This window comes from Gobio gobio, assembly GCF_949357685.1.
Source record: "Gobio gobio genome assembly, contig: scaffold_204, whole genome shotgun sequence".
NCBI lineage: Eukaryota > Metazoa > Chordata > Actinopteri > Cypriniformes > Gobionidae > Gobio > Gobio gobio.
The window spans coordinates 29,586-45,012 of record NW_027645709.1 but is presented as its reverse complement, the minus strand read 5'-3'; the positions used below and the strand labels follow the sequence as shown (position 1 = coordinate 45,012).

Below are 15,427 nucleotides of genomic sequence, written 5' to 3'. Positions count from 1 at the left end.
CCGGCCCGAACTCCAGGCACGCTTCGTCAACCGAAAATGCCTGCAGGTCCCCGACCCTCTTAACGGAGGCCAATGCGGTCAGCAGAGCCGTCTTCATAGACAGGAACTTAATATCAACCGACCGCAAAGGCTCAAAGGGAGGCCTCTGCAGAGCACTTAGAACTACTGAGAGGTCCCAAGAGGGTACGAGAGGAGAGCGAGGAGGATTCAGTCTCCTCGCCCCCCTCAGGAACCTGATGACCAGGTTGTGCTGACTTATCTTTTTGTTCTCCAAGAGATCGTGGTGGGCAGATATTGCGGCCACATAAACTTTGAGAGTGGAGGGAGACAGCCTTCGCTCCAACCCCTCTTGGAGGAACGAGAGCACAGACCCGATCGGGCATTTCCAGGGGTCTTCTTGGTGGGAAGAGCACCAGGTGACGAAGAGGTACCACTTCAACGCATAGGCATGCCGAGTGGACTCTGCCCTAGCGGAAGTGATGGTGGCGACCACCGTAGGTGGCAGGCCACTCAAACCTGCCGCGTCCTGTCCAGGAGTATTGAGCCACACGTGGAGGCTCCACAGGTCGGGACGCGGGTGCCATAGGGTGCCCCGTCTCTGAGTAAGGAGGTCCGGTCTCAGATGAATAGGTCAGGGAGGGGCTGTCGCAAGGAGTATGAGTTCGGGGAACCAGGTCCGGCCGTGCCTGTACGGGGCGACCAAAAGGACCTGCTCCTTGTCCTCCCTGATCTTGCACAAGAGCTGTGCGAGTAGGCTCACTGGGGGAACGCCTATTTGCGTAGGCCCCGCGGCCAGCTGTGCGCCAGTGCATCCGTGCCGAGCGTGCCCTCGGTCAGGGAATAGAACAGGCTGCAGTGGGAAGAGTCGTGGGAGGCAAACAGATCTACCTGCGCGTCCCGAACTGTTCCCAAATCAGCTGGACCGTCTGGGGATGGAGTCTCCATTGTCCCGGGAGAGGCTGAAACCGTGAGAGCTTGCTACATCTGCTACATCATCAAACAAGCTTGCTTCAACGAGTCCCTTGCTACATCTGTTGTCCCCACCTCCTTCAAACGATCCTCCATCATCCCTGTACCTAAGATCAGTAAACCCTCTTGCCTAAATGACTATCGTCCAGTGGCTCTCACATCTTTAGTCATGAAGGTCTTTGAGAGACTCATTAAAAACAACATTTGCTCCTCCATTCCTGACACTTTGGACCCTCTTCAGTTTGCCTATCGTCCCAATAGATCGACTGAAGATGCCATTTCTCACGTCCTTCACTCCTGCCTCACTCACATCGACAGCAAAAGTGGGAACTATGTCAGGCTGCTATTTATTGACTATAGCTCAGCCTTTAACACCATAGTTCCCATTAAGCTAACACACAAACTCCTGGATCTAGGCCTGAATTCTTCTCTCTGCCTCTGGATTGAAGATTTCCTCACTGGCAGACCCCAGGCGGTGAGAGTAGGCCAGTTCACCTCCACCTCCATCACCCTGAGTGTTGGAGCTCCACAGGGCTGTGTGCTGAGTCCCCTGCTCTACTCTCTCTACACCCATGACTGTTTGTCCACACACAGCTCCACCTCGATCATCAAGTTTGCTGATGATACTGTTGTCCTGGGTCTCATCTCCAACAACAATGAGACGGCATACTTGGACGAAGTGGAGCAACTGACATCATGGTGCCAGGACAACTGTCTCTCTCTGAATGTTAACAAGACCAAAGAACTGATTGTGGACTTCAGGAAGAGACAGCATCGGTCATACTCCCCTCTCATGATCAGCGGGACACCGGTAGAGAGAGTGAGCAGCTTCAAATACCTGGGTGTGAACATCTCCGAGGATCTGACCTGGACTACACACATCCAGACACAGGTGAAAAAAGCCAGGCAAAGACTGTACCACCTGCGCCAGCTGAGGAAATTCAGGGTTTCACCAGCCATCCTGAAAACTTTCTATCGAGGGGCGATAGAAAGTGTCCTGACTCAGTGCATCACAGCGTGGTACGGGAACAGCACCAGTCACGACTGCAAAGCCCTGCAAAGAGTGGTGCGCTTATCCGAGCGCATCTCAGGCTCAGCTCTCCCGTCTCTGCAGGACATCTTCACCAAACGCTGCAGAGGTAGAGCTACTAAAATCATCAGAGACATTAATCACCCTGCAAACTCTCACTTCACCCTGCTGCCATCTGGTAAGCGCTTCCGTAGCCTGATGGCAAAGACTGAAAGACTCAGGAGGAGTTTCTTCCCCCAGGCCATCAGACTCCTGAACTCAGTCACGTGACTCACTTCACCCCCGCACACGCATAAACATACGGTCTTTCAACATTAACATCCACATACTGCAATTGCACTGCACTTTACTTTACGTCCCTATTGTTACTGCGTAACAACCTGTAATAAACCTTGCACATTATACTTCTTTATATATACATATTATATATTTTATGTTAACCACTTATTTTTAAGTCTACAGTTTATCTCACTTATCATCCACATATTTTTTATATTTTTATTTTTATCTTATTTCCTATTTTTATCTTTTACTTGATTTATTTATAATTCTACTTATGTTAATACTTTTTATTCTAACTTTATTCTATTTCTATTTAATTTCTTGTAACTGTTATTTGCACTGTCCATGGAGCGGACCTGTTTACATTTCACTGCCAGTTGTATATTGTGTATATAACTGTGTATGTGACAAATAAAACTCTTGAATCTTGAATCTTGAGCTCGTCGGCTGCGTGGTTCAGGACTCCCGGAATATGGACAGCACGAAGGGACCTCAGGCGCTTCTGACTCCATAGAACGAGATGGCGGGCGAGTTGAGACATAAGGCGGGAGCGTAGACCGCCCTGGTGGTTGATGTACGCTACTACGGCCGTGTTGTCTGACCGGACAAGCCAATGTTGACCCTTCAGCAACGCTTGGAAGCGGTGCTGGGCGAACTGTACTGCCAGCAACTCGGGGCAATTGACATGCAGGAGGGCGCTGGGGTCCTGTCCAGGAGCCCGCGGCTGCTTGTCCATTGCACATGGCACCCCAGCCCGTGGCAAAGGCATCCGTCGATACGACAACATGCCTGGAAACTCATTCTAAGGGCACACCGGCCCGTAGAAAACTGAGGTTCGACCACGGGGTGAGCGTCTGTAAGCAGGCCCGAGTCACTTGGACCCGGAGCGTGCCAGACTGCCATGCCCATCTCGGGACTCGATCACGAAGCCAGTGCTGAAGCGGTCTCATATGAAGCAATCCGAGCGGCGTCACCGCGGCTGCAGATGCCATATGCCCCAGGAGCCTCTGAAATAGTTTCAGTGGAACCGCACTCTTGCTCTCGATTTGACGGAGGCAAGTCAGCAGAGGCTGCGCGCGCTCGCTCGTAAGCTGCGCGCACATGGCGACCAAGTCGATCTCCAAACCGAGAAAAGAGATCCTCTGCACGGGGCGCAGTTGCTCTTTTCCCAGTTGACCCGAAGGCCCAGACGGGCTAAGTGGTGGAGAACCAGATCTCTGTGTCCGCAAACCTGCTCTCGAGAGTGACTCATTATTATCCCTTTTCCACCAAGGCAGTGCTAGAGCTAATTCAGAGCCAGAGCTAGTCCCAGTTCATAGTTGGTTCGACTGAGGAGCCTTCTAAGAACCGGTTTGCTTTTCCACCTGCTGAGAGCCACAACAGAGCCATGTCTTATGTCACTGTAGACGTCTCATCTCTCTCAGCAACGCTAGCGAGGCAGCGGCAATGTTGCCAAGTATGTGGTTTTGCCGCGGGCTGTTTTTTCATGTCCGCGGGATGAAGCGACCCCAATTATGTGATATTTAGCCCCGGGAATGAGAATTTTAGTAGGCAACCATGCCAAAAAACACATATTTTACCCCCAAATGTGATTTTTACTGGGGAATCCCCCCCTGGAACGCGATTGGGCTTGTTTTGAGTAGCAATTGGGCGGGGTTTTGTTGTGAAAACCTGGCAACCCTGGGCAGCGGGAAACACAAACACACCAGGCTTGTTCGAGATGCATCGTCACTGCGCAGACCGATCCACGTATGATATAAAAAAAACTGCATGAGTGAATCAGAAGCATAAGGAGTCATATGCTCTCGCTGGACTCGTTATCATACGGCGATCGGTCTCTGCACAGCACCGCTGCGAACAAGCCTTCCATCAACAATGCAAACGTTGCGTAACTATTCATTCACATGGCTTTACGATCCTACATCGGCATCAAAACACAATGCAAACACAGCGAATCCAACGCATTCATGTAGTTCGCCGTAATTTGTATAGACGGAGATTACAAACGAACAGCAGCTGTTAGCTCCATTAGCTGCTATTTCAACCATGGCGGATCTCAAGTTTGTGTTCGTCTTGTTGACCCCGCCCCCAGCGCCTGACGTAATCGGTTCTTACTTCTAGCCCTGTTCTAGCCCAGCAATGTTTTGGTGCTACTTAAGAACCACTTTTCCTGGCTCGGAGCTGGGGCTTTGTGTGTGGAAACACAAAGAACCGATTTGAAACTAGGCTCTGGCTCCGATCTAGCTCTGGCTCTGCTTTGGTGGAAAAGGGGTATATGAGCCAGTCGTCAAGGAAATTCAGGATGCGACCGCCGGGACAGTACGTGTTACAGCCTCAGTCTGCTCTGGGGCGGCCGAGAACCGTTGGGCGCAGTTCTCAGCCGCGCCGCCGAAGAGGCCAGCCTGGGATATGGGTGAGTTGAGGAGGCGGGCCCGCTCAACGTCCATGCTTTTGACATTTGGTCCCCACAACAAAAAGAATATCTGGAACACACACAGACAAATATTATACATTTTGTCCATTCTCTGCAGTTTCACGTCGAGTATGTATTCCTGTGTGTTGGAATATTGCTTTTGGAAAGCTGAACATCAGCCTAACCCACCCTAACCCTAACCCACCAGGTAAGGCCAGGTGTTCTCCCGGACCACAGCTGTGGACATCGCCCGACCCAGGGAGCGTGTGGCCACCTTCACCGCCCGGGGCGGGATCAGTTGCTGCACGCAGCTCATTGAAGAGCCCTGGGTCGGCTCCACCCTTGTGCATGTGCAAAGGGGTGGTGGCCTGCCCGTAGCTCTGCAGGACCACGCCACCGAAGTAGACGAGCCCACAGGCTTTGGGAGGGTGCTTAGGACAGCCACACCACGCCACGTCAAAGCCCTCTGTGGACACCGTAGTGCGCAACAGAGAGTTCAACAGTGGGGGTGAGGGGGCCCCAGTGTACCCTTAGGCCGCGGTCCCATCAAGGGCAGAGAAGGCGGAGGAGGCCACCAAACGGTCGCGGGAAGCACGGGGACTTCCGGGACCGCGTGATCTCCTCATGCACCCCGGGAGCTACTGCGTAACAACCTGTAATAAACCTTGCACATTATACTTCTTTATATATACATATTATATATTTTATGTTAACCACTTATTTTTAAGTCTACAGTTTATCTCACTTATCATCCACATATTTTTTATATTTTTATTTTTATCTTATTTCCTATTTTTATCTTTTACTTGATTTATTTATAATTCTACTTATGTTAATACTTTTTATTCTAACTTTATTCTATTTCTATTTAATTTCTTGTAACTGTTATTTGCACTGTCCATGGAGCGGACCTGTTTACATTTCACTGCCAGTTGTATATTGTGTATATAACTGTGTATGTGACAAATAAAACTCTTGAATCTTGAATCTTGAATCTTGGGAGCGAAAGGCATTGGGGGCGGGGCCCAACAGCTGTCGGGTGCCGCCCCCAAAAATCAATCGTGCAACCACGAGCACTCGCGACTGGGCGGAGTTCCACACCAGCGCGAGACTCGCGGCTGCCCGAGATAACATGGCTGTCAACTTTAGGTCGGATCAGGCAGCGCTGACACACCCGGAGGCGGAGCACAACCTAATCGTCATCCCCAAAGGACTCCAGCCCACCTTGGGATGCGGCGATCGACATCTCACTGCTATCCGGAGCGTGAACTGAACGAACGGGGCGTCAGAGACGGGCCGCTGTTTCAGTCCAACACTTGCGGGAAGCGATGTGCGAGAGGGGGCGTGGCCCGAGGAATGATCGTCGGGGTCTTTAATACCACGGCACCGCCCTCAGGTCACCCTGGCCACCAGCCAAAGTACCATCTCACTCGGGGACGGTAGATTGGGGTGTGGCAGAGGGGACTCTCCCTCCTCACGGAGATCATTGAGTCTCGACCGCGACATCGAAATGGTCACGTTCCCGCAAATGGAAACGTGACACATCAGCAAACACTGCCCGAACGTGCTGAAGCCCAAACACGCTGGGCAGTGAATGCGCCCATAGACAGCAGCGGAGATCGATCGCACCCGGAAGTGCACGGGCGAGCCGTCTTGAAAAAGACGTGCCACGCGCAAGCTCTTTTTGTGAGAGGAAACCTCACAGTCGATGCCGAAGCGCCCAGGGAAACACACACCAGCCGTCTAGCAGACCACTGCGCAGATCAGCAGGCAGGAAGTATGCGATCACTGGAACGCGCCGTCACACCAACACCGACTGGAAAGCCGCTCGTCTCGAAGAGGCTGACAGAGTCTCAGAAGGCTTGTGAGGAGTGAAGAGGTAGGTACTCTTGGCTCCGAAAGCAGAAACATAATGCTATATTGCCACGTACTTCCTTATATACTCACGCGGTAAGGCGGAGTTACATATGCAAATTCCGCATGCCCCATGGCATTGGCACGCCATTGGGCGTTTTCTCTAAGCTCGAAGATGATAGGCTTCTAAGCGAAACCCCCATTCGTTAGTCACTAACGTTACGTCGTAGTGACTGAACGAAAAGGAACAAGACAAACTTAGAAACATGACAGTAAACGTGATGAACTAAAAACATGAAACATGAACATGAACCAACACCAAAACACCCTGTGACAACATATCCCACAAACGTGTTTATCTCAAAATTCACGCCTGTTGATAATTATTGTATTTTTTGTAAGACAGAACAAGAATCATTAACCCATCTCTTTTATGGTTGTTCATTTTGTTTTTACATTCTGGAAAAGTGTTGAACATTATTTGGCATCTAAAACAACACATACAATCACACTTGAAGGGAAACCTACTTTGATTGTAAAGATAGGAGTTTATGTAATATTGTAAATCTCTTTATTTTATTAGGTAAGTTCCATATTCATATTCATAAATCAACATGTTCCAAATTAAGACCATGTTTTAAATTATTCTAAATTGAAACTGACATATATTCTGAGTCTCTTAAATTGGTTAAAAAAACAAAACAAAACAAGAAATCTATGTTAATAACTGATAAATACTCAATTATTATACATCACATTAAGGGTGGTTTGTTTAGTTTGAATTTTGTATTATTTAATACTAAGTTGCCCCCTTTTCATGCATTTTTTTTCTTTATTGTATCAATTACACAAACCAAAATGCCTAACACAATAAAACAGAAACATTGTTCCAATAAAACAATTCATCATCATGAAGCAAACGGTCTGACATTACTGAAGTAAATCAAAATGCTTTATTTTGAGTTTTTGTCCACTATATGCTCACGATCCCCTTATAATGTATATTCAGCAGAGCTTTCATCTCTCTCTGCTGACTCTCATACAACGTTGATGAACTGCACTAGAACCAGCTTTTGCTCTTGTTTGTCCCAATTTTGTCTGTAGTCTACCGGCCCAGTAAAGGGAAATCTTGAGTGACCATAAACCTGCTCTCAGCGTGATTACACACACACACACACACACACACACACACACACACACACACACACACACACACACACACACACACACACACACACACACACACACACACACACACACACACACACACACACACACACACACACACACACACACATGTTGGGTTTTCATGTTTTATGGGGACTTTCCATAGGCGTAATGGTTTTTATACCGTATCTTCTATCCCCCTACACTGCCCCTGCCCCTAAACCTACCCATCACAGGAGACATTCTGCATTTTTACATTTTCAAAAAAAATCACTGAGTCTGATTTATAAGATGTTTTCCTCATGGGGACCTAAAAATGTCCCCACAAGGATAAGGATTTCGGATATTGCCATCTTTCTTTCATAACGTAAGGATTACCAGTCCACACACACACACACACACACACACACACACACACACACACACACACACACACACACACACACACACACACACACACACACACACACACACACACACACACACACACACTCTCTCTGACATATCATGTCTCACACAAGAGATTAAATCAAAGTCTTCAAAGTTTATTCAGGACACAAGCAACACTTTCAATTTATTATTACAATTTATTATGATTTATAATGTGTTTTCTTCATGGGGATCGATAGTTTCTTATCACAATGTCAAAAAATTCAGGTTTTACTATTCTTTTGACATTTGGTCCCCACAACAAAAAGAATATCTGGAACACACACAGACAAATATTATACATTTTGTCCATTCTCTGCAGTTTCATGTCTAGTATGTATTCCTGTGTGTTGGAATATTGCTTTTGGAAAGCTGAACATCAGTTTATTGGACATGTATCACTGGAGTTTTTATTCTCAGTACATTATCAGTTTATGTGTGTTTATATAATCCTTCAAAATGCTGTTTATCTTAATTTGAGAGAAGATTAAAGACCCCATGAGCTCTTACTCTAAATGCTTCAGTTCAGTGTTCAGTCCAAAGTCTGTTTGAAATTATTACACAAGTGTCTTTGTTCCATCTGTAAGATTATGAGAAGGATCATTTAGTTAATGTGACCATAATTACAGGCAAAATATCATTTATTTATGTGGTTCCTTATCGGAATAAATCCAGATTCAGAAATAATGAACTATTTATTTCTTTGCATAAGAGTTCTTTGTGTGATATGAATCCGTGTGTGTGTGTGTGTGTGTGTGTGTGTGTGTGTGTGTGTGTGTGTGTTCAGGGTCTGATCTGAAGCTGTTTAACAGCCTAATGTCATTTTTACATGTGTCTAAAATATCCTTTCATTATTGATGAACCACTATGTAATTTATGGAGGTTTACACACCCTGGCGAGCCTATGATGAAGAAAAACAGATAAAAACATAATCTTACCACAACAAATTCAGACGTTTCAGTCTAGCAGATGTCCATGAACACATTATCAGAAGTGCAGATTCTTGCACTTTCCCATAACTCATGATATTTTTCATGTGAAGGAAAAGCACACATATAATGATTAACTCAGTCCACCGAATGATACGAGCACACATCAGTGGCTCAAGGCTGGAGCTTACGCTGCTGTTTTTAACCAATAATCAGGACAAAAGCAGTTGAAGGATGACGAGCATAATTCAGTTTAATATAATTAATCTGACTCCATTAAAGTTGTTGTTCTTTAACCTCTTATTCTTTAACGGTAAAAGTCCACCCCCCAAGATTACTGTTATAAACATGAGCCCCATCTGAAAGGCAAAGGCGGAGGTGTTGCTGTAATTTATAATCATATATTTAGTATTACTCAGAGGTCTAGTTTCAAATATAATTATTTTTTAAGCATTGGTGCTTCTAGTGTAGATGATAAATCCCATTAGACTTTGTGCTGGCTACTATATACAGGCCACCAGGACACCATACAGACTTTATCACAGAATTTGCTGATTTTCTATCAGACTTAATACTAAGACAGAAAGTCTGCAAACGCCTCTAGTTTTGTTTTATTCCATATACACTACCAGTCAAAAGTTTGGAAACTGTACTATTTTGTACTGTACTTGGTGTACTTCTGCTCACCAAGGCTGCATTTATTTGATCCAAAATACAGCAAAAACTGTGTGTATTTATATATTGTGAAATATTTTTACAATTTAAAATAACTTTTTTGGTAACACTTTACAATAAGGTTTCACTAGTTAACATTAGTTAATGTATTAACTAACATGAACTAACCATGAGCAATACATTTGTTCATCTTTGTTAACGTTAGTTCATAAAAATACAGCTGTTCATGTCATGTTGAGGTCACGCACCAGTGTGTGTGTGTGTGTGTGTGTGTGTGTGTGTGTGGGTGTGTGTGAGTGACAGAGTTAAAGCCTTTCTTATAGAATCACACAATCACTGTCAATACTGGTAACTCCTTTTGTAAGAAAAGCACAATACAGTATTGATAAAAACACAAATAAACCGTAAACCACTTAGTGATTTTGCACAAATTTGACTAGAATATAAATACACAGCAATGACAAACAAAGGGTAAAATGAGAATAGGAAATAGACGTGCACAATCAAACAGTATATATTGCTTTGGATTAAAGCATCTGCCAAATGTATAAATGTTAAACTGGTTGCACTCTCTGGCAGAACCTGTGATTCTACTGTGGTTTTATTCCTAGAACCTTAAAAGAAAATCAGCCATCTTGGTGGAGTTTGCTGGAGTTCAAGGACATGAAAAGGCAGACAGCGAACACCTGTGAGGCCTTGAGAAGGATCTTGGAAACTTTGGGAAAGTTACAACTTGTGTCAATAAAAAAAAAGATTAGAACCTAACTTGAGCGGTAAACAACAGGGGTATAAAGGCACATGAGAGGCTGTGGGGATGACAGAGCAAGAGCTGGAAACAGACATCAGTGAAGAATGAAGGGTTTAGTGTGTTTACTGCTGCTGTTGGAAACCTTTGTGTTTGTCAATGGAGGACTCAATGAGAACGAGATCAGTCAACAGCTCAGCTCTGAGGACAGAAGACAGAATCCACCTCAAACAGACACTTTGAGAGCTGAAGCTTCAACTGACAGCCAACAATACTGCCATCTGTGCTTCCCTGACATCCATGCAGCCCTGAGAGAACTGACCGCCACGGTCACAGAGCAGAAAGCAAACATCAGAGAACTGACCGCCACGGTCACAGAGCAGAAAGCAAACATCAGAGAACTGACCGCCACGGTCACAGAGCAGAAAGCAAACATCAGAGAACTGACCGTCACGGTCACAGAGCAGAAAGCAAACATCAGAGAACTGACCACCACGGTCACAGAGCAGAAAGAAATCAACAGAGAGCAGAAAGAAAACATCAGAGAACTGACCATCACGGACACAGAGCAGAAAGCAAACATCAGAGAACTGACCGCCTCGGACACAGGGCAGAAAGCAAACATCAGAGCTTTAGAGACGCGACTGAGAGATGCTGAACAGGCTGCAGAACAACAGACGATTAGCCTGGAAGAGCTGAAGAAGAAAACTGATGGTACCTCACCAAAACATTACTCTTTTATCAATGATCCTCAGAGTAAAACACCAGTGCAATACATTACATAGTGTAAATGTCAGTGTAAAGTTGAGAGTTTACTGTGTAAATTGTGTTATCTATTACAATAATCAGTGTGAATGTGATTTTACAGAATCTTTATTCCTTCACAGAAACTTCAAATCTTACTCTGAGTCAAGTGGAGGAGTTGAGGAAAGAGAACAGAGGTCAATGTGCTTGAGTGATGTTAAATTTAGTGAATACATTCTCAGTGTAATACAGTAATATATCACAATATTGCTTATGTTTTCAACAACAGACAGAGAGATTGCTTTTTCAGCTGCACTGATGGAATCTGGCGGTGGAGATGTTGGTCCTTTTACCACTGACATCACATTAACCTACAGGAACGTCTTCACAAACATAGGGAACGCCTACAACCCAATCACAGGTAATTATCAATGAAATGAGTCATAAATATTATAATATTAGATCAGAGGAATCTTCACGTCAGAAATATCAAATCCAGCCCCGGATCTTGTCTAAAGATATCCGTTTGTCTGGTGTGTGGAGCAAACCTGTGAACAGAAAGTCTGGTCTGGTTCCTCAAGACTCTGTTAACAGTTTTCTATCAGCCTGAGAGTTTGACTCAGAGAAGAGCAGAAGCAGGAGACGAAGGGATGATGATAAAAAGAGCAAAGTTTTATTGAATAATCTTAGTTGTGTAAGTCTCAATGCTCAGACTTCGCCTGGCCAGTACAATTTCAACAAGTGTTGTTATACAAAGGGGGGAAATGGAAAATCACTGCTTCACAACAGCGTCCTGTGACGATACAAACCTTGAAATGGAGACTTTCTCTGATCTCCTACTCATGAAGCAAACATCCCTTCAGACCACAGTCATAAGACTAAACAACAATACAACATTATTAAGGAATATAAAATATAAAGACAAATTAATAATAATTAAATAATAAATTATATAAATGAAATAAAATTATGAAATGAATAAACTAGAATGTAAATTTCCTAAGGAAAATCTGAGTGGTGCTTGCAGTGGCAAAAAAACACAGTTAGCATTTTGCTAGCATGATGTTAACACGATTAGAATGTTATTAGCATAATGCTAACACGATTAGCATGTTGTTAGCATTATTAACTAACATGATTAGCCTGTTTCTAACATAATTAGCATGTTTTGCTAGCATGATGTTAACACAATTAACATTTTGCTAGAACGATGCTAACACGATTGGCATGTTGCGATCATGATGTTAACACAATTAGCATTTTGCTAGCACATTTTGACTTGTTTTTTTCATGTTATAACTCCAAGCTAATTGCTATTAGCATGTAGCTATTCACTGTTAGCCTATGTAACGAGTCAAAAGACCCAACCCTCATGTCTCTATGATGTTCTGATGCAGAGATATAGGTATTGCTAAACGGTTGCTAGGGTACTCTGTTTGGTTGCTATGGATTGGCAGCTGCCAATGATGATCCTCCAAAGGCTGCTTGTCAGTATGAATGATATAAACCAACCCCCATGCCTCTGTGACATTCAGATGTGAAGATATCCCTCTGTGGATTTGGGTTGCTAGGATGCTTGATAATGGTTGCTAGGGCATGGCTAGGAAGGGTTGAAGGTGATATGTGATTGGCTGTTGATGCCCTGAGTTACACAAACCCACCCTTGTGTTTCTATGACACTTCTACCAAAGATATCCCTTTGATCTCTTTCAATAGAAGTCTATGGGATCAGTTGCTAGGGAGCTCTAAATGGTTGCTAGGGCGTGGGTTGATAAGTTCGCTGCAATGTTAAGTCGGGATTTTTTACTTTTTCGCCCCCCCCGGGCTTCGTAAGCACCACTATTGATATAAATCTACATAAACGACTAATGATTATAAAATTACATCATATAAAAGAAAACAAAGTAAATAAACCTGTATGTAGGATTGATCACAGATTGCTTTTGAAAATCTTCAGATCTGATGTTGTGTAATGTGTGTAAGAGAATTAATGAAATGATCTGCCATCTTTAAAAACTATAACACAGTGTGTTTGGTCATTAAACTGTGTGAAGCTGATTCTGTGTCTCTTGTTGTTTGATTCAGGTGTTTTCACAGCCCCACTGAGAGGAGCCTACATGTTCAGAGTCACTGTGTTTGGTGTTGGCGGAGCTACAGCAACTGCATTCATTGCTAAGAATGGAGAGCAAGTGGTTATAGCACATGATGTTCAGACTCAGGGTGAGTTAAACTCCTCGAATGGAGTTGTGTTGATCTTGGAGGTTGGAGATGTTGTCTATGTGAGGCTTTGGTCTGGCAGCAGGTTATATGATGACCAGTATAACCGCAACACTTTCAGTGGTTTCCTGCTGTTCCCCTTAAGAGAAGATGAGCTTTGCAGAATGTGATTCCAGTAACTCTGAACCTTCAGCGAATGATTTAAGATGATAATCATGAAGAATCATTAACATATGAACCTGTATTAATGAGGAATAATGTGTGTTTGATGTTTGCTATAGATTACTGTATAAAGTCAGTATGAGACACTATATTCATAAGCTCTGAGCTGTCTCTACATGTCACATTATATAAAGAGTTTCATCAGTGAGACAGACAGGACTCATGAATATCACATGACTGTTTTGTCAAAGCAATAAATCTATAAATGTGGAATAATATCTTTTGAAGTGTATCTTGTTGCTGATCCTGGATCTGTATCTTCATCCTGCATAAATAAATATGAGAATAAAGAGACATTGTGGCATTTTCTTTTCAACAATATTTGTTTTGAAGTCATGCTATCATGTGGTATAATAATGGCGCTGTCATGTAATTCATGAGATGTAGTTTACATTTAATTTACAGTTTTTGTCTCTAAAATGGTAGATTAAGAACTAAGAAGTGTATTTTTCTTAGGGATGCACGATATATCGGCAACATATCGTTATCGGCCGATAAATGATTATTTTTGATGTTATCGTTATCGGTCCAATAAGAAAATTTTACCGATATAGTCAAGCCGATAGATAATGTATTATTTCCTTCAGCTGAGACGGACGCGCTGTCCACCATGATGGGTTTGAATTGCTCTAAATATGTTTGGAATCACTTCGAAAAGGAAAATACAGTTATGTGCAACATGTGCAGCGCAAGTCTTCTATAATCTACATAAAATGATAATGAGAATAGAATAGGCTGTAAAAGAGCGTTGTGTTTCAGCGTGTTTGTTGAGGGAAGAGCGCGCCCACGGAGTTACACCTTCATGACGAGCACAGTCAAGTTCGCTTGTGCATTCACAGCCTTTTGTGCCATTGTAAGTTGTAATATTATATTTATTATTATTCTGTGTATGTAATATCATATAGGATGCGTTTGGTTGAGTTAATAAACGATGCAGTAAAGCACTTCATTGTACCGGTCTTTAGCTTCAGCGCGCGCCCACGGAGTTACACCTTCATGACGAGCACAGTCAAGTTTGCTTGTGCATTCACAGCCTTTTGTGCCATTGTAAGTTGTAATATTATATTTATTATTTTGTGTATATAATCCCATATAGGATGCGTTTGGTTGAGTTAATTAACGATGCAGTAAAGCACTTCATTGTACCGGCGCGCGCATTTCAAACAGAAATGCACAGCATTAATAACTACTGGGACTGTCCTATACATAACACTGCAATGAGAATATTTCTGTTATAAAACGTAGTGAATTCTCTGGGTTTAGTTGTTTTTCAGCGCGCTGTTGTGGGAAGCGTCAACAACGCATTCTGACCAGCACAGTCAAGTTCGCATGGGCATTCGCGTCATTTTAAGCATATGTAAGTCGTAATATTACGTTTTTGTAGTATAAACATCTGATTAAAGTCATATAGGATGTGTTTGGTTAAGTCAATAACCCGCAGTGCTTCACTGTACCGGTGATCATCTTAAGTTTCAGCACGCTCTCAAACAGGGGAAGAGCATCCACAGGAGTTATAACCCTTCACCTATGCGTGATTTTGTGCTAATATAAGTTGTAATATTATATTTATTTTGTATAAATATCTGATTGTTCTCATATATGATGCGTTTAGTTGTTAATTAAACTTCTAAGCGCTTCAGTTTATGGTTGTTCGTTCATTCTCTCCAGCTTCAGCGCGCTCTCAAACAGCAACATTATTCCTAATAGACTAGACTAATATTACAGATGTTTACTATTACTGTAATATTAA

The 15,427-nt window shown here is 43.6% G+C and overlaps 1 protein-coding gene across 1 annotated transcript; it reads left to right on the top strand.

Annotated features, from left to right (window-relative positions):
* The first annotated feature begins 6,248 nt into the window (after positions 1 to 6,248).
* Positions 6,249 to 13,961, top strand: LOC307122396 (uncharacterized protein). Its single transcript, XM_079846383.1, has 5 exons — positions 6,249 to 6,573; positions 10,361 to 11,208; positions 11,382 to 11,435; positions 11,528 to 11,659; positions 13,324 to 13,961. The coding sequence occupies exons 2-5, from the start codon at positions 10,602 to 10,604 to the stop codon at positions 13,623 to 13,625; spliced, it is 1,095 nt and encodes a 364-aa protein (XP_079702509.1). The 5' UTR covers positions 6,249 to 6,573; positions 10,361 to 10,601; the 3' UTR covers positions 13,626 to 13,961.
* Positions 13,962 to 15,427: the final 1,466 nt, after the last annotated feature.

What these genes read in the sequence shown, in the direction of transcription:
- LOC307122396 (XM_079846383.1), top strand. Translation starts at nt 10,602, where the DNA reads ATGAAGGGTTTAGTGTGTTTACTGCTGCTGTTGGAAACCTTTGTGTTT. An exon ending in GCTGAAGAAGAAAACTGATG is followed by an intron (nt 11,209 to 11,381) that starts GTACCTCACCAA and finishes ATTCCTTCACAG; the next exon opens with AAACTTCAAATCTTACTCTG. An exon ending in CGCCTACAACCCAATCACAG is followed by an intron (nt 11,660 to 13,323) that starts GTAATTATCAAT and finishes TGTTTGATTCAG; the next exon opens with GTGTTTTCACAGCCCCACTG.